Source organism: Anopheles coustani, chromosome 2 (genome assembly GCF_943734705.1).
Source record: "Anopheles coustani chromosome 2, idAnoCousDA_361_x.2, whole genome shotgun sequence".
Taxonomy (NCBI): domain Eukaryota; kingdom Metazoa; phylum Arthropoda; class Insecta; order Diptera; family Culicidae; genus Anopheles; species Anopheles coustani.
The window spans coordinates 23601089-23628720 of NC_071289.1; the positions used below are offsets into that span (position 1 = coordinate 23601089).

Genomic DNA, 27632 nt, shown 5'->3' on the forward strand with positions numbered 1-27632 from the left:
GCCAACGCGCTTTCAAATAGTTTCGCACCGGGAGCGAACGAAAGGCGTCACGGGTTTACGCAATTATGCGAGCCGACTTTTCTCTTCCAATTTCCATTGAGTTTTCTTCTCAACATTTCAATCGCGATCCCGGCGACGACGTCGAAAGAAAGTGCTCGTACAGATTAACCTAACTCCGTCTCCGAAAGGGAGTGGCACTCAATTAAAACCGCCATTAGCAATCGCATTCGGGATCGGAGTTTTTCTTCGACCACCGGGTGGGATGGGTGATAGAAAAAAAAGAAGCGCCAGGGAGCGTTATTAAATATTGTGGAACGTCGAGGAAATGGGATTCAATTGAGTCATCTTCTCTCGCCTGAGAAAGTGCATTGCACTTCGGGAACATTTTCCTGCACCCCGATGCGATGAAAGAAATTGTATCCGGAAAGAAAAGTAACGCCTTCGGAATGGCTGGCTAGCGGTTACTTTCATTTTCGTCGGCGGAACAGCTGATCCAGAAAGTTGGCCACTTTGCATAACAATACGAGCGCCACTCTCAATGGAAATGAAGCGTCAATTTTAGCCTGCTTTGTTTTCTTTAGCTGACTTACCTAATCCTACCCCGAGTTTAGTTTTTCCAAAAGTTCGACAACAACTGCGCTTTCGAAAGCCGATGGTTTGATGTATGATAAAATCATAAACTAAATCGACGAGCGAATCAGCGAGCGGTTGTCTTATAAAATTGCATAAGGACATCTTTGGGGTCATCGTCAAAACTCAAAAAATAAGGCGAACCGAGGATAGCACGTTAACCAGCGCGCTTGGAACATTTCGAAAACGGAGATGAGTCCGATATGGACAGTAAAGAAGGAACATAACCAACCGGCCGATTGCACAATGACCGATACAACTTTCGATTTCGCAAACCACAAGAAAGCACACATCAAGACACAAGCTCCGAATAAGACATTAAAAATGCACAAGAAAACCGGAAACAGGTCGTCCCTTATCGCTTTCGAGGGCGCCACCGAGGAACTTCCAAGTTGTTGGAATAATACCAAGGGAAACACGTTTTCCCGGTTTTTCGACCATCCGCTGTGTTTGGCTTTTCGGTGGAGCAGCCCTCGGGGCAGCTTTTGTCGCATGTGGGGAACATTAAAACGATGTTACAAATAGTATTGATATTCAAATCTAAACGACGGCGTCGATCTTAATACATTTTTAATATTTTTAATAATTTCCCAAGCCTTTGTTAACACCGTCACACTTTTTCTCACTTCTCCGTAGGTTGCAATCTGGAGTTGAACCAACCAACGAAATCGAGAGGCTGCAACCGATTCCACCGAACGCTGACATTTGTCAACGCATTGTCTTTTGTCTGGTTTCTGCAAATGTGTTCAACATGTCCAGCGATCGGCCAACTCCCAATGTTAAACGCGATCGCTCGCAACCAGACGGACCGGATGTGACAAAAGGCTGACACCCAAAGACTATCCGTGAAAACGAAAGCTTAGTGAACGTCATTAGAACGAGACAATCTTACGAACGGTCTGGCGAGGCCGTATTACGAATGCTGTGGTGTGTAAGTGGTATACCGTAGTAGTGAAAAGTATAAGAAGAAAACGTAGACGCAGCTTCATATCTTAATGCGAGTGTAGTCATTTTCCACGAACCAAAAACCAAAAACGACCGGTACGGTGCTGTCGCAATGGGATACTTTTCCAAACGAAACATATTTATCTACTGCTGCGTTTCAGCATGTTTGTCATTGGTAAGTAATGTTTTAGGTACAAACTTGTCTTTCTAGTATTTTGATTACCTCTTATGCTCTTAAATGAAAAGTGTGTGAAAATTACATTAATTTAAAGAATTGTGCTTTTTATTGTATTTGCTTCTAAATAATTGACTTCATTCGACAGCGCTTTCTCTGGGCTTGCCTAACCACAAGTAACCATTTGCTTTATTTCTTTCACATACAGTGACCGGCAGGAAAAAGTGCCCACTTCGAATTTTGTTGATTTTCGCTCAATATTTTTTTCTCAATCCAACTAAATATACTGCAAGTATTTTTCGTATATTGATTTACATATTTCACATAAAATTCACTAATGAGTAAGCGAAAACAAACATATTTTGATTTTGAGAAAAAAATAATAAAAAAAGAATCTAAAAAAACAGTGACAAGAAAAAGTGCCCACTTTTAAAATTAGAGCTTTGCATAAACTTTTCCATTGAGGGCTAAGTAATTTATTGGGTTTTAATATTTTTTAGGTTTGTTAGCACCATTTCTGATATTTATACATGTATGATCACGTGTTTAATTCATAGTTGGTTGTATATATACAATTTGTTAATATCAGGTTTTGGTATCTCATTAATTTGAGTGTTACAAGAAATTACCTTGCATAAAATATGTTTTATGACACTCATTTACATTGAAGTAATTCATTCAAAGTACGAAATCCACAAGGCAGCGGTAGGAAAAATCACAATGAAATTTTAAACGTAGGCGGATCGCCCTGGTAGGGGAGACATGTGCAAAACAGATGCACGCATGGACACTAAGATCATTCGTGAGATCAAAAAAATACAAAAGTAACTGTCAGAGAGGTAATGGAAACACTTCACTCATCAGTTTTCGAAAGAACTATCCGTCGTCGGCTTGTTGCATACGGGTTATAGAGCAGACTTGCTAGGAGGCTTCTTTATATGAGCATGACCAATAAAGCCAAGCGTCTTAAGCTCGCTGAGGAACATGCTGCTATGCCTCTAGAGTCCTGGTAAACGGTTCTGTGGTCTAACCAATCAAAATTTGAACTTTTTAATCGAAGATGGCATGAACGTATACAGCGCAGATCGGAGAAGGCAATGCTGCAGGTTCGCCACATCCAGGGCACAGTATGCCATGAAGGAGGCAATATGGTGGTCTGGTGTTGTTTTTCGTCCAGTAGAGTGGGGAGCCTTGGGAACATTAACGGTGTTAAAACTGCAGATTACAACATAAACATAAACATCCTGCAACAAAATCTGGAGATTTCACTGATCCTGACGGGCCTTCAAGAGAAGTTCGTTCTCCCGGCGGGGGCAAGTTCCGCGCAGCCCGGCGGGGCCAAGTTCGACATACTGCCAAGAAGACGAAGTCTTTCTTCCCGTCTTGTCGGACAAAACTGTTGAAATGGCCTCCTCAGAGCCCGGAGATTAAGAATTTGTGGGCAGTTCTCGATGCCAGGGTGGACAAAACTGATGTATCGAATAAAAACGACAATTTTGAAGCTCTAATGCGCGCTTGAGAAGAATAAAATCCCCAAAAACTAAAAATCCTAGTAGAAAGCATGCCAAAGCGCCTTCAGCAGGTTCTAAAAGCTAAAAGAGAACACATAAAATTTCAAAATGCATTTATTATTTCTTATTTTTATGTATAATAATAAATAACTGAAGTGGGCACTTTTTCTTGTCACGGTTTTTTTAGATACTTTTTTTATTATTTTTTTCTCAAAATCAAAATATGTTTGTTTTCGCTTACTCATTAGTGGATCTTATATGAAATATGTAAATCAATATACGAAAAATACTTGGAGTATATTTAAATGGATTGAGAAAAAAATATTGAGCGAAAATCAACAAAATTCGAAGTGGGCACTTTTTCCTGCCGGTCACTGTATACAAGTATGCAAAGAGGAGCTAATTTCTTGATTTATCGAAAAGTGTCTCTAATTTCCAAAGGATTATCTTTTATTTCTTAATCGATGAATATTAGGTCTAATTAGGTAGATTATGTTTTTTAACCAGAACGAGTAAAAAACAAATTTGCTTACATTAGTTTCCTTCCTATTTTTAAATAGATGTAAATTTTCTAACCAACCCACGCGGTAAATGATTTTTAAATCATTCGTAAAAATTTTAAAAGCTTATTTCCCCCCACAAAAAAAAGGTTGTCGGTCCATTAAAAGCTTCTAATTAAATTTTCCGAAGCGCCACATCTTATCAATCACTTAATGATAATCTTTACTAGCTAATGGTAATAGCCTTCCGCTGGCTGATCCGATCCGATTGCCTGCTCAACTTAACGGCTGGAACATGTTTCGCCGAAAAGCTCTTCACACTCTCAGACGACGGCTCGTTCAAAGTGCACCCTCCCGTCCTCGTTTCCCGCCGGGGACTTCAATTTAATCATCATCGACGCGAGACCGTCCGCGCGAATCCACCAACTTCAAACGGGTGGAGTTCACTGACCCGATCGGGCTGGCGCATGTGTCCCAAATCAAGAGCCTGGGGGATGCCGACACACCTACCCGTTTGATGTTTGACGTTAGCTTAAAAAAGTTGACCGTCATTAATTTCATTGCGAGGATAAGAAGCAGCCGTATTTCTGTCTCAATTTTCTTGTGTAATGGTTGGCGAGTTAAGTCATATCGGAAAAACTTACTCTTTGATAGACTAGACTAATTGTTAATACAACAATATCACTTCTGGCATAGGTTTCTATCACGCCGTCTTTACACTTTTTGCGAAAAAATATGTTCCATTTATTAGTCATCCCTTTAACTCATTTGCTGCTTAAACCTAGAAATCCTGAACGTTTCGGGGCATAAACCAGTTGGTATTTTTAAATGACCCCTCGTGGATTCCCACACCCGCATTTCAGTCACCCTCGACTCGCCTCGTATAAATCGTACCGATTTAATCTCCCAAAACGAAACGATGATTCATGAGCACCGCGAGTTAGTGCTGGCCATCGTCATTCACGCAGTTTCACTTCTGACCGAAATGCTCACGCCTTCATCCGTGTTTATGTTGGCCAAAATAAAAAAAAAGGCGATGACGAATTCAATGTACGCTAACGCGAAACATTGCCATCCTGAGCATCTCATGTTGTATGGAAAGATGGGAAAATCTGCGGCTACTTCGGTAAACGGAGAGTACACTGCTTCGGTATTCACGTGCCTACGTTTATGTTGCGGCCAACCGAACCACTTAATTATTGGCAGTAGTAACCACCAGCTACTCCATACGACGCCGTGTGGCCGTACCTGACCTTAATAGGCGGCCAAGGGTTCGGTCAAGTGGTTTCGCTCGAAATCGCTCCACGCTTAGTGGTTCGTTCGAGCACAGTTTGACCCAGCGAACAGGGTGGCTCTGCCTGCCTGGCCATCCACGATTGTGCCTGGTGGCAGCAGGGGTCGCTAATCACCCATCGGAGACTCTCGGTGGCATTCGATACCGACTGGCCACACACTCTCGCCCCGCAAGTGCTTGCCACGGTTGACTGATATTCCGGTCAGTTGGGAGGAGGAAGGGGATACTTGACCGGAATGTTCACTTTTCACCCCCTGCTGTTTTCCTTTTCGAATAATGGTCCAGTATGCGCGGTCGTAGTCGATTTGCCGGTAAATCAAGCGGGAAAATGGAGCAGATAACAATTGGGGGGGCGGGGTAAAGTCAGATAAATATCCAGACAGATAAACATACACAATTGGTTTAAGTTGTCTAGAAACTGCATGGCCTTCGTAAAAGAAACAAAACATTTGAACCAAAACTTCTTTGTAATCTCGGAAAAATACTTGACATTTCATGCATAAAATATACTTAACACTCTAAGAATTCACTTAGAATAAACATTAAGAAGGAGTGAGTTGTTATTATGTTTAACTTAACAATGCCAACACGCAACATTTGGAAACATAAATTTTCTAGAAACTTTCTAGGAAAACAAAATAAAAAACTAACAGTAACAATCCTTCCCCTTAAAGGTACACTGGATTGAAGCTGATTAAAATAAATGTATCTGCCATTTTATTGAAATACGGTTACCTTAACAGTTCTCATTTATTACAAGATGAACAATGAAAGCATGAAACGCCTAAACACACTAAGAAAAAAGTAGAACAAATGAAACTGACTTGTAAAGGAAGGGAATTACTGAAGTGTTCGGGAAGCAGCAATTCGACATAAAAAACACAATCCCCTGTTCGTTTGGCTCGTTATCGTAAACGTTACGAGTGTTTCCATAAAATAACAAAAAAACGCCGTAAACCTCTGCCAAGATGCTCTAGTTTTACCATACTTTTTTGCATACTGCCGTTCCAGTACGTAGGGTGGTTTATATTTGGCAAAGGCGCAGAAGGTGCGCTACCACTGGCAAAGCTTCCACCGTAATTGATCATCACTTTCCTAGGAAAGCCGATGGGGCCGATGTGCGAAGATGGTTTTCCTCGTTTTTTTTCGTACAACCGGCGCTAACCACCGCCATTAGTGGCGTCCAAATTATAGGGATTGTATTTTCTCTAGCTTTTCTCTGATTGCGATTTTTATCGCCCTTCGTCGTAACGGGGTGCAGGTCAATGGAATTTCGTTAATACAGCTGAACCTGCCTATGGAAGGTACGCAAAACGAGCGAAATCGCATTGTACACATTAAATTTATCTTAGAAGCAAACTTCTTACGATCGTCGGAAAAAAGTTACAGCATTGCAACCATAATTGGAAACCAGCAACGCTACACTTCCTGCCAATGCCTCTTTTCAAATTTATATCTAAATGTTCCTGAACTTGTTCCTAAAAGCACCTTTCGCTTTCTGCTGGAATGGTTTTGCTGTTAATAAGTTTTGCGACATTGTTTCCATTGTCCTCCGGAAATACCACCGGATATACTAATTTCCTTGATCCACTCTAAAAGAGTGAAGGTTTTTGCATTTTCCCTCTCTTATACTATACTTCTAGTGGTCGGTTTGTACTATTTTTATCTCTTTTTACGTTCACTTTTCAGCTCACCTACCTGGTGGCGTTCTCTTGCGAAATCTCCTGGATACTGGAGGCCCGAGGGGACCTGCCCATACCGGCCTATCTGTTGTGTGCCCAGTATTTCATTCTCTTCATTTCGTCCGCAATCTTGATACACGGCCTGTCAACGGTGAGTAGTGGACGTGATGCTTCATGGCTAAAGATCATAGCAAAACGATTTAATTTGGTTTCATGTTGCATGGAATAGATGTTGATGACTTTTAATAATACTTACATAGATTGCAACTTATGGCCATCGTTGTATCGTTTACTAATAAAACGCATCCTAACTTCTTTCCCCCTCAGGCCATCTCGTGGGGTCTGCTCAGCTGGTCGATCATTATCGGTGTGCTGTCGGTACCGGAACTGGCACTAGTCATGTATATGACCATACAGTATTGGGTAAGTTGGCGAGCGGTCGCCTTACGGTGCTCACGTCCGGTAACCATACCGATGCCCCCGCGCAGATCCATCCCACTACCATGCTAACTCGTACGTTCTTTTCCACTCCACTCGGCAGGGTCTACAATCGGCGCACGGGCTAACGGAATTAATTGGATATTTAATACGTTTAATAGTCAACTGTTTGGCACTGCTGTGCGTTATTCCTACAGCACTCAGGTAAGGGAAACGGCTGGACCGAAGCCACCAGGTGTGGCAATTGATTTGCTAATCTAACGGCCGTTTGGACAACGTTTCACTTGATTTAGTGGCGAAAGAATCGCTTCCAACGGCAAGCCATGCATCTAGGAGAGATCGAAGATCGAATTGAATTTAAAAATAGACTGCGAATGTATTATAATTAGTTGCGGGGTATAATCAAAACATTTTCTTCCAAAATCATCACACTTACTTTACGTGTAAGCCCTAGAAATTGCCCAACTTTCCAATTCAACCACACAATGGTAATTCATATTATTGCATGCGCTTGTTGGACAGAACTATGATTAAATTTGATTGAGTTTAAACTGTTTAGACCAAGTTTTTATCCTCTAAATAATGATAAATTACGAAGCTACAATGAAGCATGCTTTTTTACATTATGCTGTGTTTGTGTATTATGCTTTTCGCAATATGTTATTTGATGTAAATATCAAAGCCATTATTTTTTTCTACATCTGGTGAATCATTTTGTTTCAAAATAATTATGCTATTTGTTTTCCATTGAAAAAATATCATAAATATCAAAAATTTAAGAAAATAGCACAAACAAAATTATTAAAATTAACTACAACTTCTTTAGTATGATCGTACAACCAAAAAATCTAACTGCCCAAATCTCCTACCTGTGTAAGTCAATTTTGTATCCAGTAAGCAGACAACAAACTAGTTCTTCTAGTTAAAATGCAACATTTTTCAGTCAAGAAAATTAGTTTTAGTTAACATTTTTATGGAAATTTAGTTCTCAAACAGGTATTCGGATACTGATGGATATTCTCATTACAGATGGCGACAGGAGAAGAAAGTATTATCCCAGCTCGAATCGCTGGCATCGCGACTTCAGCTGACGACCCCTACACCGACCACGCCGTTTAACACCACCAACGGCATGAATTCGCTGCGTGCGAGCAAGAGAAGCACCCAGGGTGGCCCGGGAGTGGCCAGCCGGCGCCCATCGACCGGCTTCGACAACCCCGGCTACGTACCGCACGAAAACGCCTCCATGGACATCGTCCAGCAGTACACGGCGTACAACAATCTGTACGGTTCGCAGAGCGAGTTCAACGCCAGCATCTTCGGGCTCAATCCGTCCCAGTACATCGGGCCACCGCCGCCGCCGATTGTGAACGAGTGCAAAAAGACACAATCGCTGCTCGACCTACGCTTTATCTTTCCACCAAAGTTTCTCACCACGCATGCCACGATCAGTGAGAAGAAGTCCAAAGAATCCACGCCGGCCGGCGACGAACCGGACAGCGTGACGCTGCACAACAACCTGAAGAACCAGATTCACAACAAACTGCACGACGTGCCGGAGAACGGGACGCTCCGACAGGGCTTGGCGGGAGGACGCGAAAAGGACACCAACGCGTCGATCGATCAGCACTCGGGCACGGTGGCCATCTCGGGAGACGCGCCAAACGATCCCATCTACCACACGATCGAGTCGACCAAGAACAACAAAATCCTCGGACGCAATTGTGTCTCGCTGGAGAACCTGGGCAACATCACGTTCTCCGAGTCACCGCTGCCGGTGAAGAAACACGACCTACCGTACTACCGGTACGGGCACAATCTGCTCAAGAACTACGCCATGAACCCGTGGAACGTGCTCGCCTACAATCCGGCCTACAGCGCCTACCCGCCGGCGTACTATCACTACCACCTCATGAACCCGTATCATCTGTACCAATTGCAGAACCACCAGCAGCAACATGCGGGCCACTTCCCCGGCGCCGGAAGTCCCATGCCCCCGGGAGGCTACTTTGCGGGGCATCCGCACGCAGGTCCGCACGGTGTGCCGGGTGGTCCCGCTAGCTACGGCAAAAATCACTCCCACCTAACGAGCTACGGCTACGGCAACAACCTATACCCGAACGACAGTCGGCAGTCTCTGGGCAACGAATCGGATGACTTTCGAAAGTACCGCGATGTGGCACTATAGTCCGTAACACCCGGGTCACACAATGGACGCGGTGTAGCCGTAGTAGCAGTAGCAATAGGTTGTTATTACCATGCCAAACCAAGGGACAGAGCAATATGATTATGAGTAGACTGTGGATGAACATTCCAAACGGTAGCCGAATGTACTGGAAATACTCAGTTGTAAGATTTAGCATGTAAGAGGGCGAGAAAATTAAAACAAACGACCACCTTGAATACACGTGGAAATGAAACCGGATAGAAGACCGTAACGACTCAGTTACCTCATGGGGGCAAAAGGGCGAACACTGGAAAGGGTTTTGTTTTGGTAGACTTTTACTTTTCGTACTAATCAAGGACCTCAGCTACCTTCGAATACCGTTCTTGTACAGGAACCTGAAGTGATTACGAAGAATGTTATTTATTATACACTAGCATAGTATTATTAATACAACGGAAAGACGATGATAAACTTTGAATATCTTCGTTGATTTTTTTCGATGTTTTTACACTAAAATAATTAATGAAAGAATTCCCAAACAACGATGACTGAGCACGATGTTGAAATTCTCTCCGAAAAAGAGTATAAAAATAAACTACTTCATGATTTGATGAATGAGAGTTGGAATATGATTGTCGACTTCATTAACTCCCTAACTTTGCTTTGTACATCTTACTGTTCCGACCTTAGTGTAGCACAAAGAAAAGCCTAAAATGCAAGACGCTTTCTTGTTTCTTCACCAACTAATACGATTTGTGAATTTACTTTAAAATTTTAGTGTATTAAATTCCTCTATCGTTTTGGGTTTCAACCCTTTTCGTCATCAACATACTATTTGATAATAGCAAAATGTAAAAAGCATAGTAATTTATTTGATATAATCCTCATATATATAAATCTATATATCGTTAAAAACGTATATCTTAGCTTTAAAAATTTTCAATTTTGATATAAAGTTTAATATTCTTCTTCCCTGGTACAACAAGTCCCTTCCGTTATATCGGCCTATCGAGACATAATAGACTTTTTGACAAATATAAAATGCGACAGCTAACAAATTATTCCTTAATTAATCTTATTTTAACATTTTCGCGGGCAACAACAGTATGGAAATATTTCCGGTTATGGGCCATGTTACGTTTTTCGTAGTAATATGCACATTAAAGGAAAGCTATAAACCTTAGTTTACTTTCCTCCTAAGTAACTATATTGTTATACACTAACAGAAAACATTTGCTGTTGTTTATATAAAGTGTTGATTTATTGGCCCCAAACATGGTTGTACTCGGTGGGTCTAAAAAAATGAAATGAATGAAAAAATCTAAGAACTTAAGGAATCCGTGACAGTGTCAAATTCGTAAAAAAAGCAATTGTGGCAAGCAACAGCGATATTGTACCGTTTTACAGCCAAACATATACTTTAAATACAAAAACTCAGGTGCCCAAAACCAAGACCGTTGAATGGCGCAATACTGGAAATGGTAAACACTTTTTTAAGGAATTTTTGTTTTTTGCTTAGGGCGGTCTGCGACAGAGTCCTAGAAAATCGGCCCATGAGCGCTGGGGTTTACCATCTCGACGGCGTGGGTTCGAATCCCAACCGAGACCGGACTCTGCCCTGTACGACAGAACTTACTATCGACGAACATAAAGGGAATAGGTTTAGTAAGCCCTTAACAGGTAGGCATGACCATGACGAAGATGGTCGTTACGCCACGAACAAGAACGGTCTGAAGGTCAAACTACAAGCTTGACATAACTCAGCTCGGCCGTATTTGCCAAGTTGAAAAAATTATTAAGTGCGACCCAAAACCGGAGACACTCCATTACCAGCTCGTCTGGTTCGTCCACCACGTATTACGGACTGTGACCGTAATGGTCTTTGAATCTACCTTCCTCTTCATCCGCTACAATTCTTTTAATTTTAATTAAAACTCTATCCCGCCTTTTTGGTGACCATTGTTCCATAGACTCACCGATGTTAGTCATAACTCTAACACATTCACTATCGTATCTGTTGTGTTGTGTGTTTAAGCCACTGACTGATGCTGATGCTTCTTCAATGGTGGTCATAGCTCGTAAGCGATCTTCGTCGGATTCAAATGCCTTCCTAAAACCACCGGCAATTGCGTCATTATCACTACCGGTCATTTCCTCGGAACAGTCCTCTTCGGGGTTGAACGCTTTCCAAACAGCACTGATGGAACTCGAGGACTCTCCGATGATGGTGCCTTCTCTCCCGCACTCCATGTCTACACTCGTAAACTCCTTTCCAGACGTGCTGGTGGATGTTGAAGCCTCACCCATGCTGGTAACGTCGTTAATACGTTCGTCTTCAGTTTTTATCAATGGTAAACTAGTGATAGTTATTGGAGCTGGCTGGAGGGTTGTAAACTCCTTCTCATCATGTGTGATGTCATCCTTAGAACTTGCCTGCTATATAAAAACAAAAATAAAACAAAGAACTATCAGATCGAAATGGTCAATTATATATTGAAGATGCTAACGAAAGTATGGGGTTTTCAGAGGTATATGGCATTGACAACAATCAGATACAACATTAGAAGTAAAACAAATTAACAAACTTATACATCTGTTTTTATATGAGCTACCTAATTAAGGAACTGGTGGTTATAGTATGAACTAGAGAATTAAAATCATATAAAATATTTTACCTGCATCGTGTGGTGAACAATGTTATAGTACAAAGATACTCACAGTATTTTCATAAGACTCCGTTGTTGTGCCCAAAAAGCTCATGCTTTTGTACGCAAACCAGGTGGGTTGATTAACTTCATCGCTATCTGAAAAACACCAAATTATTGTAATTTTATTTTAGTAACGATTTTAGTAAAAAAAGCATAAGACGTCCTATAGCAATACATATGTGCTCACCGTACTTCGTGGGCTCAATTTTGCATACACGTCTTTCCTCCATAAATCACGAAGATCAACTTAATTAACATGAACTGAAACAAACAAGTATATGTACAAAAAAAACTAACCAACACACGGGATGGTGCATTCTTTAACTCGAAATAATTCCATGGACATAATGACTTTCAAATTCGTGGAGGCCTTTCGTTTAATTTCGCGAGACATGGTGAATCAACTTTTTAAATAATTCTGACTACCTATTTACCTATTTCTCCTATATATTCCAATCAATCCTCAAACCCTAAAGCTACAACATCTTTCCCATTAAAATGTACCTACCTTCTCCAGTAACTATACTTCTGTTGTAATTGGATCTGTATTTTCGGTACGTCGATTGTATTGATATCCATTTATCCTTAACACTCTCTGTAGGCAATCCAATTTGTGAAGAAATAGTTTCCCATGCTTCCGCACGTAGATCCTTGTTTTTGTAATCCGTGTGGCGTCTATTCCAAAGGCACTCGTTGTCATGAACACTCTTAATTAGCCAGAGGGTAGCTTCTTCGCTTAGCGCAACGGTCTAAAAAGGAAAATGAATATTAGAAACATCATTAACGAAAAATGAGCTTTAGGAACTTTCTATCTTATATGTTTTCATTCCAATTGGAAATGGATTTCCTGTCTCCAGAAGGAATCATACACAGGTTATCTTCCATTTCATAATTTTATCTTCTTCTTTTTCTCATCCACTGTAGGGAGTACAAACATAGTTTACAGTGTAAAAATACAAAACACTATGAGGAATAGCAGTTTCAAACCATGCAACATTAACGCAGGTTAAACGATTAACGTATCGTAGTTTTCTTGCTAATTAACATTTACACAGTTTTCCTAGATGATTATCTTTCGGCCTGGCAGTAACCACAAACAAGACACAACAAACACGAGCAGATACTTGCCTTTTTAATTTTCCGTTTAGTTCCCAGCTGTGGACTTTTCATGCATCGTTTTCTTTCTTGGTCGTCTAAAACAAAATAATTGTTTGGCTATTATTAATATGAACGCGAAATATGTTTTATTCGTTTCACAAATTAACTTACTCATTCTTTACAACTTGTTGTTTACCACTGGTTGGCACAACACAAACATGGAACGTCAAAATCGCGCGGTTGAAACTATAGGTGGGCAACACTGTGTGAACCTAGTTCGCTCCTCATAACGAACCACGATCCGTTAACGATTCGTGGATTGTGGAAAAAGAAAAAACGTTCTTAACACGCTCTATCAAATCCATTCATCGGCATTTGGCTAGGATGGACGGTCCGTTTCCGTCCGGTTTCGTCGGTTTACTGTTTTGTGACTCGCGATCCGTCCTTCGCGAATCATATATATAGTTCCCGCTCTTTGGACTCATCTCTAGTCAGAATGCGAAATGTGCTGAATATAAGCGGAACTTCGGATACACATTCCGCAAATACAATTTTAAATATCAACGCACATTTTGGCGGTACTTTAGTAATTCGTGAACTAAATTTAAAAAGTTTGAAGTGCTTTCACTTGAACGTGTATTCGTAAAGTAAGAAACTAAGAATGCTGGATATTTGTGCGGCTTGCTTGTTTACCATAATTCTACAGAAGAACTTATAGGATTCATTTGGTAAAAAAATTGCCCTAATTTAAATTTCTATTTTTTCTAATTTAATTATATTAATTCCAAGCACCCAGCAAAAAAATGTCACGAACGAGTCAAATAAAAAAGGCCCTTGTAGCATAAATTAAAATCACTTTCTATCATAATACAGAGAGGGCATGATCCTGGTATTAGGTCCATGACAAGTTCTGAAGAAGGGATAATAACTAACAATACAGAAAAAAAACATTTTTTTTACTGAAATATTTAGTATATTACCTACTTTCTTTTGTTTATATTTGTAATAATAAATCAAAGTCACCTTGACGAATATTTTGCTTCGCGATTTTACTCTCTTAACCAGGATTTTTTATTTATTTAAAAAGATCCATCCCTGGTACCAGTAGATCATCCATCAGGTTGCTGCTGAGTGGCTTACCTCCCACGGACAGATCAATTCCAGCCAGTCCAAGTTCGTTCAGCAGATCGTTCTCCGTTGAGCCAGTGGTTGTCCCTTTGCTCAGATCGATCTCCTCAAATCCTCCCAGCAGTTGCCCATCGTCCCCATTTGCACCATTCGCCCGTCCCGAACCGGCTGACGATGGTTTCGGATCGGGACGCACTGTGCCAGTACCGTTTCCTTCCTCGATAGCTTCCTCTGCCTGCGGCACTTCATCATCCACGTACTCTTCCGCCTGAAACTTGACGGTGGATTTGTACTGAAACGCGCTCGCCTTCAGGTCCACCTCGATCGGAAAGAGATTCGGTATGGACTCCAGCCGCTCGACCGTCTCGGCGGCCAGCGTTGCCAGCCCCTCGATGAACTTGCGCAGCTGACTGGCCAGGTCGCGAGCATGCTTGCACTCGAGCAGTTCGATCTTTTCCAACACATCGCTGCGCAGCTTGGCAAACTTCATCCGCGCATCCTGCCGGCAGCGGAGGATCAACCGGTACTCGTAGTTGCCCGTTTCCACCCGGTACAGCGGTTCTTGGATCGCCGCATAACCGTGCTCCTCGTCGTCCATCTCTTTAATCTTCAAACAGTAGGATAGATAGCTGAACTTGGCGTCGGCGTATCGTTTGACGGTGAGTTTGGTGTCCGGGATGGCCTTGTGCAGGTAAGTACCCATGTCGGCCAGGATCGGCTTCAGCGCCTTGATCATTTTGATTCCATCCTTCTCCATGTTACGGTGCAGTTCGCCAAAGATACGAAACGCTTCCGATGCCCGTGGTTGTGGCTCGCGGACGCTAATCGAGGCGAAGATGTTCCCGAACGCCTGGTATGTCTGCAGCACGTCAAAGTGCGCTTTTAGCATCCTATATAAAGGGAATAAATGCGATCAAAACTAGGCAACCCCATGGATCCGTATCACGTTACCTCCTTGCATGATCCACCAACCCCTTGTACATCGTTTCCGTCCGTTCGAGCTCCTGCAACCGTTTAACCAGCGAATCATTGCAAAGAATAGCACGGGAGAGGCCAAGCGTGTCAGCGGTACTACTGGACATTTTTTCCACCAGTCGGTGCTTCATCTTTTTCAGCACGATGTCGAGCGTTTCACCCTGCGTCGGGTCGGCATGCAGTTTGTTGTAATGGATGACGACCTCGTCCGTAGCGGACTGAATCATTTTGGCAACTTCCACCTTCGTTTTACCCTTCACCGAAACACCATTCACTCCCAGCAGCTCGTCACCGCTCTGCAGTGTTCCTTCACGTGCCGCAGGTGTTCCATCGAAGACCTTCGAATTAAAAGTGCAAACATACAATGAAAGATGTTCATGTAGGCCAACCGTTACGAGTTATCCACTAACCTGCACAATGTAGAGACACGGACATAGCGGGGCGCCACCTCCAATGCTTATCCCGATCAGGTTACTGTTATCCTTTTTAACAACAACCGTCCCTGAACTAACAGTCATTCCCCTGTATGGAAAGAGTTACAATTTCAAAGTGGTTGAATTATTCAAAGGGAAGGGCTATGATTTTCTACGTCGATTTATTCTTTATGTCTACAGTTTAGCATAGGAAATGCAAACAACCAACCACATGGAACGCATGCTTTGATTCCAAGACAGTAAAGCAAAATCACACAAATATGCACATAATCGCTCCTTCACCGTCCGGAATAAAGCAGACATAGCAGACATCCTCCCACCCGTGGCAACATTTACTAACTACTACGACTTCCGCTAAGGTTCCACACAAACAGCCACACACAACACACTTACAGGCGCTCCATTTCCTGGCGCTGGCAAAGCATAATGATCCTGTTATCATCCACACACCCGTCCGCATACAGCACCGGATCCGGAAGGTCATCATTCGACATAAACGCTATCTCATCGAGGCGAGGTTTCGTAGTTGCCTTCGGTTCTCCCTGTCGCTTCAATGGGTCTTCCAAAGATCCATTGCCGTCTTCACCATCCTCCCATAGGATCTGCGCTTCATTGGATTTCTTTTTCCCATCTTTTCGTCGTTCCGGTTTTCGCTGGTCGCCCTTGCTATGTACCGATGGGTCCGATCGGTCAGTAGGTGTGTCCACAGCGATGAGATTTGCCTCACCATTGTCCACCAGCAGCGTCTTCCCAGGATGGGTATTACTAGATCCAGCCCTTCCGGATCCACGACGAACCAGTCAACCGGAAAGCAAAGCAATTAACATCGATCGCTGCGTTTGACCACACCATCCCGCTGGGAGGCGAGTATCCTTTTGCGTTTGAAGGGTTTCTCCTCCTAGTGTTTTCATGCTACTCACATTTCTTCGCCATTTTCAAACAGTAACAGGGAGGTCGTTTCCTCGCTATCAAACCAATCCGATACCTTTCCGGTCTCCATCGCCTTCGTGAGGTGTTTATAGCCCTTACTTTCTTCAGCCCTTCACAGAAGCAAAGGGTGTCATATGCACGTTAGATTGTACCTCTCGTAACCTTTTTTCGTGTTGTAAAACTCATCGATGGGGTGGTTAATAGCCATCAGACACACTTACACAAAAAGGAAATGCACACAACAGTACGAAATATAATGAACAAACAAACAGACGGATAAGGAGCATGCGTAAAATTCGGTGTGGTACAATTGCTGAGAACGTATGCAAACAAGTGAACATATGTTTATGGAAACGCAGTGAAAAAGCGGTTTGAATTATTTTTGTGTTTTTTTTTCACATGTGGTAACATTTACCAAACGATTTCATTGAATGATCCTTGCTCATTTGGCTATACTTCTCTTTATAAACGGTTTTATATCACGTGTAATGTTGTTACCACAATTGAAGTAGGTAATTTATACTTCAAAAAACGAATAATGCACAACACTGAACTCATAAACATTCCAGAGCGTGTGAAACTTAGAACGTAGATTCAAAAACATAGCTTACATTTTATCTTCCTCGTAGAAATAATCATAATCGCAGTCCTGTAGCATGCTGGATGTGCGAGTTCAGCGCGGCTAGTACCGCGGCCAATACCCCTAGAAGACGTAAACCAACTGGAATGTCGATAGAAACTGTTGAAATCGATCGTTTCTATGACACGGCGTGGGCGGTATTCTACAGCTGGAGCAACACGACCAACACGGTCATGCGCTGTGAGAACTCACATTTAAATGTCTTGTTCGACTGAATCGAGTGGCAACTAATCAAATGTACTTTTAAAGTGCATCATAGCTTTTTTGTCGCTTTGAATAATCTTTTCGATTTAATGAAATATGCTTTTACTGATGTCGTCCACCTATTTTTGATACCACGTTTTATCAACGGTTAATTTTTATAGGACCAGCAACGACGAGTCAACTGTGGTAAACTTGACAAAGGGGGTCTCGTCAAACTTATTTTTAAGTGTCTTTTTGATTTTAAAAACTAAAAAGAGCTCTATGGGCTCAAAATTACAAACGCGGTGATTTATTGTACGTCCATGAAAATAAGAAACAAACCTTCAGCGAGAAAAAGATGGGATTAAGATGAACAAAATAATCAACAGTTTGTCAGTTCACTTGTCAAATCCGATTCTCCGAAGTTCGCAAAAATGTTTCACCTGAAATATACTGTATCCCTGGGCAGCTTCAATCCGACAAGTGTCAAATTACTTTTGTTGTGATCCGAAGCGAAAAGAAAGAACCCAAAACGACGGCAACCTTTTAACTGCAGAAGAAATGGTCTACTAATGGTGGCAACGGAACAGACCAAGTGAATATTTACTGTGAGAACCTTGCGTACAGATTTTTGCGCTTGTTGGTGTGGTGGAAATCGTGGTGCCTTGACCGTTAACGTCTGATCGGGAGCTGCTCAAAGTCCCAATGGTACGATATGCCCATACGGTCAATGGGGGAGTTTGATTACTCGTACTTTGTGCCTGATAACGCAACAGCATCATTCCGTCCAACCCTTAATCGTCTAACACTGTCGTAATGATTCATTACTGCACTATTTAAAAATCTCCGCCTACCCTTGTCCACGATCATCGCAGTTGTTTTGGTTGTTTTTTGTGGTTGTTTGTTTTCTGTTCGCGGTGAAAAAAAAGAAAAAAACCAACAACAATTGTTCGTGCAGCAGATTTATCGCGCAATCGACGTTCATTTATTCAATCATTATCATTTCCTCGCGAACAACCAGCTGGTGGATGCAATGGACATGGACTTGTACGATTTTCCTTTAGCCTTCGTTCGCCTGTAGCTTTAATTCCTTCATCTACCGTTGACCGGCTACGGTTATTAATCCAATTGCTTCTTGGACCATGGGGGTGAAATTTTATAAAACGTTTCTTTTCTCGCACCTCGCTTTCGATCCCCTTTCCACTTACGAGGTATCCGTCTGAATTGTGATTTACGATAGTACAGATTGGGCGAAATTTGCCTCGAAAGTTTTGCTTAGATTTTAGTGCACACACCATCGCGAGGATGCATTTTAATTGGTATCGCAAACGCCACCAGCGAAACGTGATCTTTTGGGTATTTCATTCGCTAATGCTTCATTCCGTTACAGGCGCTCACGCCGGAAGAACTACGCCAGCGCATCCCAAACTGGTCGCTTGAATCGGACGGAAATCTTTTGCAATATATGATTTCGATAGCGAAGGTAAGCCCCGTAAACGGTTGCGATGCTCGTTCCGTGGTTGGTTATAATCGTCTTTATTTCTCACAGAATCTCGAGGAGAAATGCACCAAAACTCGGGACAATCTGAACAGTCTGATGCTACAAGTGGACCAAACGGAATTGAAGCTCTCGAACGCGACAAATCAGTTCTCCGCCGTCGAACAGGTTAAGTTTGTTGAAAACCGTGTCGAGGAGGACGATGAAAGCTTCTACGGCCTTCGGCGACGCCGGCAACAGCAGCAGCATCTGCAACAACAGGCGGACGAAGGGAAGGAAAGTTCAAACCGCGGCCAGGATCCGGAGCGGTCCTTCGACGATCTTATACAGCTGGCGGTCGAACGCTCGATCGAAGGGATGTACAAATCGTACGAAAAAGTTACACTAGAGCTGACGGACAGTGACACGAGCGACGACGAGGACACATCCGAGGGCGGTACGCGAATGACCGAGGCGGATCTGAGTGGAGGAAAGACTTCTATTATGCGAGCGGTTCCACGCCATCCGTTCATCGATCGTCCACTGCCGCACGTGATCGGCTCGAGGGAATGGCAAAACAAGTGGCATGTCGGGTTGATCGATTCTGACGATGAATCAAGCTCCGAACGGAAGGAAGAGTACTCGGAGTCGTCCAGCCAATCGGACGACGACGACGACGGTGGAATGTTCCCGTCCCAGCCAAATAGCAAAAACCACACACCATCGGAATCGGAAAGCTCGATCTGGGGGACAGATGCGGTGGCACGAAAGCGGGCACCCTCGATGGATCCAAGCATTACCGGTGACGATGGATCATCGGTATATTCGTATGCTAGCTCGTCCAAGCCCCGGGCGCTTCCAAATAGTCTCCCGGTTCGAGGGGTGCTACCAATTGGAGTGAGTTTGAAACAACCGAGTCTGTTCCCTGAGGAACCCCCGGAGCCAGTTGCAGATGATGTGAAGAAAAGAAGTGACAAAGGACTATTCGACGAATCACCGGACGAAGAGGAAGAAGTGGAACCAGCACCAATGCCTACACCGCGACAAACCGTACCCCATTCCAATGCTACCGTACCATTCTTCAAAGGAACTGTTAATCAACCGGCCCGTAAAATGGTGAATCTGTTCGATGATCAACCACCCTCGCCCCAGCAGCAGCGTGGTCCACTCATGCCCGGGCCAAAAAAACCGATCAATCTCTTTATCGAAAGCGACGACGAGGAAGAAAGAAAAGAAAACACACGAAATAATAACAATGTGCCGGATGAGGCGGTCGAACGAAACGTGAGACACTCCGGTCAACCAGTGACGAATCCCCGCACGATGACCAAATTAGTCGACGAGTTGAACAACAACTTCCGCAAGCAATCGGGTCCGGCGGTCCGGGCACGAAACCCGGAGCAGCGCTCTAGCGTTGGGTCACATTTGTTCGACGCTGAGCCACCGGTTGATGATTTCGATCCACTTTTTAACGCCGCAAAATCACCGACGTCACAAAGCGCCTTACCGCAACCTGCCTTCCGTACAGTGGTGGAGAAGAAGACAGTCAATCTGTTTGCGGATGACGATGACGATGATGACGACGGTATAGTGGTGGGAAGCAATGAAAAGCAACCCGTATCCCGAAGCCCTTTCATCAGTCCTATTCGGATCACACCATCGAAGCAACCGGAGCGCAAGAAGAAATCTATCTTCGACGAGTCTGACTCGGACGTGGAAAATGATAATGTCGGGCTGGTTGTGGATGTGCAACGCAACGAAAAATTGCCTTCTGAAAACATTGCTGCCAAAGCATTGCCGCAACTACCAAAGGTCACCACCAAATCCATTTTTAGCGATAGCTCCGAAGCGGAGGAGGACGATGAGGATGCATTGTTTGGCCACTCGTCCAACGTTGTGAAGAGCAAACTGGATGCACTGAAAAGGAATGGAGCGAACAGTGTTCCCACGGTTGCTGCGGTTGCTCCTGTTTCTCAGCAAAGACCAACGAAAAACCCACCGGATGAGAAGAAAATGGCAAAAAAATCGCTTTTCGATGATGAATCTGAGGACGATAATGGTGAAGATTCGCTTTTCAGCAGTAAACCATTGGTCGCCGCTAGAATTTCGTCTACGACAGTGTCAACCCCACAGAAGACGACGCAGGGCAAAGTGTCATTATTTGACGATCTATCATTCGCCGAAGAAGATCGTCTTCCGGTTGATCCCAATCGATCATCCGCATCCATAGCACAGGGTACATCCTCGAAAATGTCCACCAATAAGGAACTTTTTGAACCTGGTATCAAAACGGAAGCCCCAGAGGTAAATACTAACAGCACCGAAAGCTTCGCTGTGAAACCATCCAATTTAGAACCGGCCCATAGTCATGCCGAAGTTATAAGTGTACGGAAACCGGTCGAAGTGGACCCGCTGAATGAAGTTGTGAGTGAAACGATGGTACCAAAAGTATCCGAGCCTCCGGTGGGTGGCAGTATTAGAAGTATAATTCTGAAGAAATCCATCTTCAACTCGGATTCGGAAAGTGAGGAGGATGACTCCATTTTTGGGCCTTCGGGGATTTCTATTGGCACTGAAAGAGCAAGTGAAAACGTTTTCGATGGTCTAAATACGAAAGTTGAATCTGAAAAATGTGATACCGACGGGGCTCAACTTGATCGGGGCCCCCGAGAAATTGATGAACGCTCAGACGTAGACAAGTTAAACAGCAAGGAAGTAGAAATCGAATCAATTCCTCAGCCGGCCCCTCCAAATGGGATCGACTCTGGGAAAGGAGAGCAAGAAAAAACCCTTCCTGACAACTTGCTTGACGATGATTCGACATCAACAGCGAACAAACCCGATATTATAGATCCTGATGTTTGGGATTCTCAGAAAAGTCCATCGCCAGCGGAAGTCGTTCCAAAAGAAACAGTAAACCTTGTGCCAGCGGATGCTAATAAGTCAATATTTGATGATTCATCGTCAGAAAGCGAATCTGACCCTGTTCTAAATATGTTTGCTAAGAAAATCAAAAATACCACGGTCTCCTTGGATCAGGATGTGGAAAGTGAGACGAACAGTTCAGAAAGTGCTCCCGCTGACTATGATGCAGCAGAAAATGAGAAAAAGATTGATCAATCTGTGCAATCAGAAGATTTGAAAAAAGGTTTTGCGCCGGAAGAATCTTTGGAAGACTCCCAAACGAACGAACAAGCACTTTATGGAGCAAAGGACGATCGTTCATCGAAACAAGATTTGCCTTCAAATTCATTTGCCGATGAAACTACGATACCGGTTGACTGTGAGACTGCTCCACCAGAGGACGAACCTTCTACGAAACAGTCGCCCCTCGGGATGATAGCGAATGATATCGATTACTTCCTTCGTACGAATGAACCTGTCCAATCGGAGACCGAGCCATCCCGTCCCGTCACACCTCCAGCGGTGAAGTCTGAACCAAAAAGTGCCTTGAATTTCAGCCCGATCGGGCTTTTCGACGATGTGCCACCACCGGATGACGAGGGGGACGACCTATACGACCCCAACGACCACGTCGTGCATCAGAAACACTTTCAGCCCGGGTCAACTTTGTCGCACGCGGACGATATTCCGACGGAGTCGCAATCGCTGAACTTCATTCCGAACGGCGGCTCGGGAAGTGGCAATGGGGCGCGAACGCGATACCTATTCGACGATGAACCTCCACCGGACGAGGCAGATAACGGGGCTAGCTCAGGATTTGAGGTTGACCGTTTTCCGTTCAAGGGTACGGCGGGCAAAGTTTCGCTCTTTGAAAACCGCCCACCGATGCCGGACGAACCGGTATCGCTTCCACCAATGACGCAGAACGTGGACAAAGCTCAAGCGCGACCAAAGGTAAACAAGTTGAATGCAAAGATTGCTATTAATGTTGCAGCCCTGTTGCCGGGCGCTCGTCGTCCTGCTCCTGCAACAACAGTACCATCAACAACAGGATCCGTTGATTCCCCCGACATAGCTGTTAGCCAAGAATCGCGACCGGAAGTCACTGCCAGCAACGCCGGAACAAATGGTGGAAAATTAACCGGACTAAATAAGGGTCGTGCACGAATACCTACCAAACGTAAACCTCCGTCGCGGCAAACGCTTCGTGCCGCTGCCGTCCCACCAACAGACAGAGACCATCGGAAAGAATCCGATCCAGCTGAGACTGATGATCGGATCGTTGTTGGTTCGGAGCAAAAGATGCTACATATCGAGGCCGGTGAACAAACAATGCCGGGAACCATTCCACCAGAAATTACGGAGCAATTGCAACGCGATGCCGCAAAGCTGGATCCACTCGTCGATCGATTGAGTGCAAGTGTACGCAAACCCTCGGCGACGGTTAGTCGGGTAACGATTCGCCCGGATGGCCATGAAGCCGTGGTTCCGATACGACCCGCTCAACCTAAAGTAACGTCAATTTTCGGAGATAGCAGCGACAGTGAAAACGACGATGATAAAACGGACAGTTTCTTCAGCAAGCTTTCATCTGGGCATGGGGCAGCGGGGCCAATCTGCAAAACTGCCAACGCAGGCTCACGACCACTGGCACTGGGATCAGGGACGCGAGCAGCCACTGGCCCCAGCATTTTCGGTAGCGACGATGAAGATGATGACGATGACGGAGCGGACGACTTGTTTGGGAGTAAAAAGTCGACTATCGCGAAGCATCTGAAAGCGTCGAAGGCAGGGGATTTAAGCGGCAAACCCGACGCGGCAAAGGCACCGGCGGCCAAGACGACTACGAGTCTTTTCGGTGATGATGATAGCGATAACGATGACACGGATGATCTTTTCGGTGGCAAAACAAGTAAGTAAAGAAAATACGTTCTTCTGAATTCGAGTGGTTGCTATCGATTATATCCTCTGTTTCTGTAGAAAGCCTACCAAAAGCCCCAGGAGGAGGCAACGCAACGGGCAGACCAATAACATCGATAACAACGAAAACGGCCACAACTACACGCGCGGTTAGTGATCCGCTGGCGGATCTACTGGATTCTTGAGCATGATGATACCACCTCGAACATTCGATCATCGACTTCATTTTACCAGGAGTAGGCAATTCTGGGGGTGGTTGAAAAAAAATGGTCGAATGCTACATGAGCGTAGTATGATAACCGAGACAAAAAAGGAATGTTACAATGAGTTGCGAACAGTAACCATACTCGATCGAACAAAACTTTATGCAGATCACGCCGGCCCTTAGAAAAAAACCTACTAACAGAACAAACCGCCGAAACAAAAAAAGGAATGAGTTTAGATAAGAAATTATGATTCTCAACGCCCCACGCAACAGGTAGAGTTGGATTTGTTACTGTTGTAATTGTTACAGCTTCTTTGGCTCCTATTGTTATCTAGTCATTTAAAAACAGAAAAATCCTTTATGGCGGTATTGCTTTTACGCCCTGTCTCAGATGTATCTAGCTCTTTTGTTATTTTCCGTATTCCGCGTTCCAGCATCTTCCCCGGAAGTAGTTAAACTATGTCAGGCTAACTATTCGTCAAGACCGCTCAGCGGCTGTAGCGCCACATAAGAAGAAGAAAAGTTAAACTATGTTTATACACTGTCCGTTACTATGTTTATGATTTATCGAACAACATTCCTTTTTTACATTTATGTTACATGTTAGACAATTATTTATCATTATGCGTGAAGGTGCTTCCGATTGGCCGATATAGGTGAGAATGGATATTAGTAGGGAGAAAAGGGGATACGAAATTGATACGAACAATTATTGGATGATTTACTTCTGATCCGTGAAATTATTTTTTTCTCATAAAATTTCCCTGTGCTTTAATTTCAAAGTATGTTTCTTTGATAAGAATGAAATTAAATCAGCTGCAAGAAAAAACAACCAAAATTGATTATTTAAAGCACGCCAAGGCAAATACGAAATCAGAAAGGTTAATATATAAAAACAACAATAAATAGTTTTATTAGAGTATCTTTATATATTCTTAAAAGAGTGTGTTTGAATATCTTTTCATCTCGCAGCGATTGGCCATCTTACGCCTATAGGATTTTTTTCATTTTTCATTTCCTCAAAGAAACTCGGATATGTTTGTTTAAAAAAATACTCCTATCTTAGAGGGTTCCATTCTGGGATATAATGAATAATAATCACTCGCAACAACATTGATTATCCAACATATCTTCTCTTTCAATTGGCACAATTAATCGAATATCCATATCTACTGTATGAGTTGCTAGAGATTCCTGAATAAGATTCCGTACTGGGTCCCTAGCGGCTGTGCCATTCTTTTTCAGTTTTGAAATAAAAGTGATGCGCCATTTGTAACCATCGCATTGAAAGAGTAAAATAAAAATAGGTGAAGCTAATAGCACTACAACGATCACAGCTGGCTGGGAAACGTTTACTTATTCATACGGTCGTCGTTTTCGGCCGTACGGCTCGCGTGCCAGCTGAGATAGTTCTCCTTCGTGGCCATCTCGTACTCTTGCACAAGCGCTTCAACCACGTCGCGCGATTCGTCCAGTTCGCTCAGGTCATCCTTAAATTTGTCCTCTTTACGAAACTGGTCCAAGAAGGCGCCCCGCTTCCGCAGCTTATCGTACTGGCCGAGGGCTCGCTCGAAAAGAGAGCAAATACTGGTGTGGTTGGCCAACATCAATCCCGAAACACGGTGGCTACTCTGCACGTAGGGGCTACTACGCGACAGGGCCACCTGAATGCTGGCCGGGCCCCACGGGATAAACTGCGCCAGTTTGCGCTCCCGAATCCGCTGAATCGATTGATGCACTTGGGACGGATTCACCTCGCCCTGGATGATATTTAATATGGAAATATACCTATGGTGGTTAGTTTTGTCCGGACCCGTCGACACCATCATGTTCTTTGGCTGAAGCAAACGGCGCATCACATCGAGCACGGTCGTTTTCTGAACCGCCTGCAAATCCGATTCCGTCGTCAGAGGCGTGTAACCGGTCATGAGAAAGTGCAGCTGGGACGTGGGAATCAACGGGGCAATCAGCTCAATTAGACTATTGTTCATGTACGATGGATAACGAAGAGTTGTCGTGCTGACGGACATGATGGTCGATACCAGCGTGTTAATCTGAGCAAAGCTTGGATTCTCCAAACGCAACCAATCAGTGGCAATGCGATTCAGGGCGGTATTGTCCAGGACAACCACACAATCGGCACAACTGGTTAAACGGCGGAGCGTAAGGAGACTGTTGTATGGTTGAACCACAACATCACTGATTTCGTCCTGGTTCGGGAATACGCTGTACGTTTGGATCAGCTTCTTCGGAAAGTGATCAGAGAGACGCTCCATAATGTATGAACCCATTCCAGACCCAGTTCCACCAGCAATCGAATGGCAAAGAACGAAACCCTCGAGACTTTCGGTACCATCTGCTTCGCGGTCAATAATGTCGAACACTTCCTCGTGCAGTTTTTCGCCCTGAGAGAAACCGGAAGCCCAATTGTTACCGGCACCACCACCGTCCTTCGATAGGTATACATTCTCTGGGTTGTACAACTAAAGAGGAAAGAGATTAGCAGGATCAAAGTATAAAGAAGTGTCTTTCCATTAGAACATTATTTGTATAGGTACCTTTGCGTATTGCGAAGACATAATAGAATGAATCACACGCGGTTCCAAGTCCAGCAGAACCGCCCGAGGAATATAGTGATCATCATCCGCTTGATAGAAGAACACATCCTTCCGGTCGATACCATCTGTCGCAAATTCTTGCAACATTCCGGACGGTGAAATGCCATGTTCCAGACAGAGCCTCTTCCAGAACTCAAATCCAACTATGAAGCGAAAAGATTAAAAAAAAAACATTTAATGTAACTCAGGAAAAATAGGAGCAAATTACACATTGCATTCACATATTGCGGTTCAGAAAAAAATCCCAGTTCTTACTCTGATTGCCGCATTGGCCCAGCTGTAATGTAATGATACCGCGAGGCATCGTTGCAACAAGCAAAGGGATTTCTTTTGTTTCTTGAAATATTCTTTGCACAACAAATCGAGATAATTCACACACAAAATTCCACTACACCAAATGCCGGTCACTGTTGTTTGGAAAGGACGCTAAACGAATGATTATTGTTTACTGCGGATTCCGTCGCAATCTATCAAACCCCAACAAGAAGTTATCGTTTTGTAAACGGCAAGTAGAAGAGAACAAACAACCAGTAGAGAAAGAGAGTCAATTTCAGAAAACGTTCCGATATGAACTTTTCAACGAAGATGCCAGCGTGAGATTGTAAAAAAATTAAATACTTAAATATAACCTTTATTTAACGCTTTTTCGTGACAGGCACACTAAAATTTGCCTTCAAACAATAAATTAAACTTTCATCATCTGCTTTACAAGCTGCTATTATTATGAGTTTATGCAAGCTGTGGTGTAATAACGCGATAATTCTATTTGCTTCAATAGCCGCCCGCTGTATCAACAATGCTTCGAATTAAAGAAAATTGGCGAACTCGGTCGGTTATACTAACAATAGAAAAACTTGCCTCTATTTACATATTTTATTATCATAAAAATATACTCCGCTCTTAATAAGTTCAATTATTCTTTGCAATAAATCAGTGGTTTTCTATATCTCTTTTTCTTTCGGATGCCACAACACATCGGAAATATCCATCCAATAGATAACTTCACCGTACTCCTAGAGATTCCTGATCAATTAAACACACATCCTTAACTACAGAGAGACCATCCGTAT

The 27632-nt window shown here is 43.5% G+C and overlaps 5 protein-coding genes across 6 annotated transcripts; 2 read left to right on the forward strand and 3 right to left on the reverse strand.

Moving 5' to 3' along the window:
- Nucleotides 1-1687: 1687 nt before the first annotated feature.
- On the forward strand, nt 1688-9807 carry LOC131262460 (uncharacterized). The gene is made up of 5 exons (XM_058264465.1): nt 1688-1750; nt 6745-6888; nt 7065-7160; nt 7279-7379; nt 8205-9807. Exons 1-5 carry the CDS (start codon nt 1688-1690, stop codon nt 9361-9363), a joined length of 1563 nt encoding a protein of 520 aa, XP_058120448.1. The 3' UTR covers nt 9364-9807.
- A 1135-nt stretch (nt 9808-10942) lies between these two features.
- On the reverse strand, nt 10943-13349 carry LOC131262462 (uncharacterized). 2 transcript variants are annotated; one of them, XM_058264467.1, is made up of 5 exons: nt 13320-13349; nt 13179-13243; nt 12559-12799; nt 12061-12146; nt 10943-11775 (listed from the first exon to the last, which is right to left on the reverse strand). In XM_058264467.1, exons 1-5 carry the CDS (start codon nt 13321-13323, stop codon nt 11200-11202), a joined length of 972 nt encoding a protein of 323 aa, XP_058120450.1. In that variant the 5' UTR covers nt 13324-13349; the 3' UTR covers nt 10943-11199. The 2 variants fall into 2 exon arrangements, with proteins under 2 accessions (XP_058120450.1, XP_058120449.1); XM_058264466.1 differs by having other exon boundaries at nt 10943-11778.
- An 834-nt stretch (nt 13350-14183) lies between these two features.
- Nucleotides 14184-16203, reverse strand: LOC131263364 (PRKCA-binding protein). The gene is made up of 4 exons (XM_058265552.1): nt 16079-16203; nt 15662-15773; nt 15228-15589; nt 14184-15166 (listed from the first exon to the last, which is right to left on the reverse strand). The coding sequence occupies exons 1-4, from the start codon at nt 16177-16179 to the stop codon at nt 14224-14226; spliced, it is 1518 nt and encodes a 505-aa protein (XP_058121535.1). The 5' UTR covers nt 16180-16203; the 3' UTR covers nt 14184-14223.
- Nucleotides 16204-18001: 1798 nt separating this feature from the next.
- LOC131264110 (WASH complex subunit 2) lies at nt 18002-24823 on the forward strand. Its single transcript, XM_058266398.1, has 4 exons — nt 18002-18146; nt 18829-18921; nt 18988-23731; nt 23800-24823. The coding sequence occupies exons 1-4, from the start codon at nt 18144-18146 to the stop codon at nt 23922-23924; spliced, it is 4965 nt and encodes a 1654-aa protein (XP_058122381.1). The 5' UTR covers nt 18002-18143; the 3' UTR covers nt 23925-24823.
- Nucleotides 24824-24942: 119 nt separating this feature from the next.
- LOC131267675 (tubulin gamma-1 chain-like) lies at nt 24943-26972 on the reverse strand. The gene is made up of 3 exons (XM_058270605.1): nt 26818-26972; nt 26503-26705; nt 24943-26427 (listed from the first exon to the last, which is right to left on the reverse strand). Exons 1-3 carry the CDS (start codon nt 26864-26866, stop codon nt 25297-25299), a joined length of 1383 nt encoding a protein of 460 aa, XP_058126588.1. The 5' UTR covers nt 26867-26972; the 3' UTR covers nt 24943-25296.
- Nucleotides 26973-27632: the final 660 nt, after the last annotated feature.

What these genes read in the sequence shown, in the direction of transcription:
- LOC131262460 (XM_058264465.1), top strand. Translation starts at nt 1,688, where the DNA reads ATGGGATACTTTTCCAAACGAAACATATTTATCTACTGCTGCGTTTCA. An exon ending in TTTCAGCATGTTTGTCATTG is followed by an intron (nt 1,751 to 6,744) that starts GTAAGTAATGTT and finishes TTCACTTTTCAG; the next exon opens with CTCACCTACCTGGTGGCGTT. An exon ending in GTTATTCCTACAGCACTCAG is followed by an intron (nt 7,380 to 8,204) that starts GTAAGGGAAACG and finishes TTCTCATTACAG; the next exon opens with ATGGCGACAGGAGAAGAAAG.
- LOC131262462 (XM_058264466.1), bottom strand. An exon ending in AAGTATAGTTACTGGAGAAG is followed by an intron (nt 12,147 to 12,558) that starts GTAGGTACATTT and finishes GGTGTTTTTCAG; the next exon opens with ATAGCGATGAAGTTAATCAA. An exon ending in CGGAGTCTTATGAAAATACT is followed by an intron (nt 11,779 to 12,060) that starts GTGAGTATCTTT and finishes GTTTTTATATAG; the next exon opens with CAGGCAAGTTCTAAGGATGA.
- LOC131263364 (XM_058265552.1), bottom strand. Translation starts at nt 16,179, where the DNA reads ATGTCGAATGATGACCTTCCGGATCCGGTGCTGTATGCGGACGGGTGT. An exon ending in CGCCAGGAAATGGAGCGCCT is followed by an intron (nt 15,774 to 16,078) that starts GTAAGTGTGTTG and finishes CTTTCCATACAG; the next exon opens with GGGAATGACTGTTAGTTCAG. An exon ending in TTGGTGGATCATGCAAGGAG is followed by an intron (nt 15,167 to 15,227) that starts GTAACGTGATAC and finishes CCCTTTATATAG; the next exon opens with GATGCTAAAAGCGCACTTTG.
- LOC131264110 (XM_058266398.1), top strand. An exon ending in ATATGATTTCGATAGCGAAG is followed by an intron (nt 18,922 to 18,987) that starts GTAAGCCCCGTA and finishes TATTTCTCACAG; the next exon opens with AATCTCGAGGAGAAATGCAC. An exon ending in TCTTTTCGGTGGCAAAACAA is followed by an intron (nt 23,732 to 23,799) that starts GTAAGTAAAGAA and finishes CTGTTTCTGTAG; the next exon opens with AAAGCCTACCAAAAGCCCCA.
- LOC131267675 (XM_058270605.1), bottom strand. Translation starts at nt 26,866, where the DNA reads ATGCCTCGCGGTATCATTACATTACAGCTGGGCCAATGCGGCAATCAG. An exon ending in GGGCCAATGCGGCAATCAGA is followed by an intron (nt 26,706 to 26,817) that starts GTAAGAACTGGG and finishes TTCGCTTCATAG; the next exon opens with TTGGATTTGAGTTCTGGAAG. An exon ending in TGTCTTCGCAATACGCAAAG is followed by an intron (nt 26,428 to 26,502) that starts GTACCTATACAA and finishes TTTCCTCTTTAG; the next exon opens with TTGTACAACCCAGAGAATGT.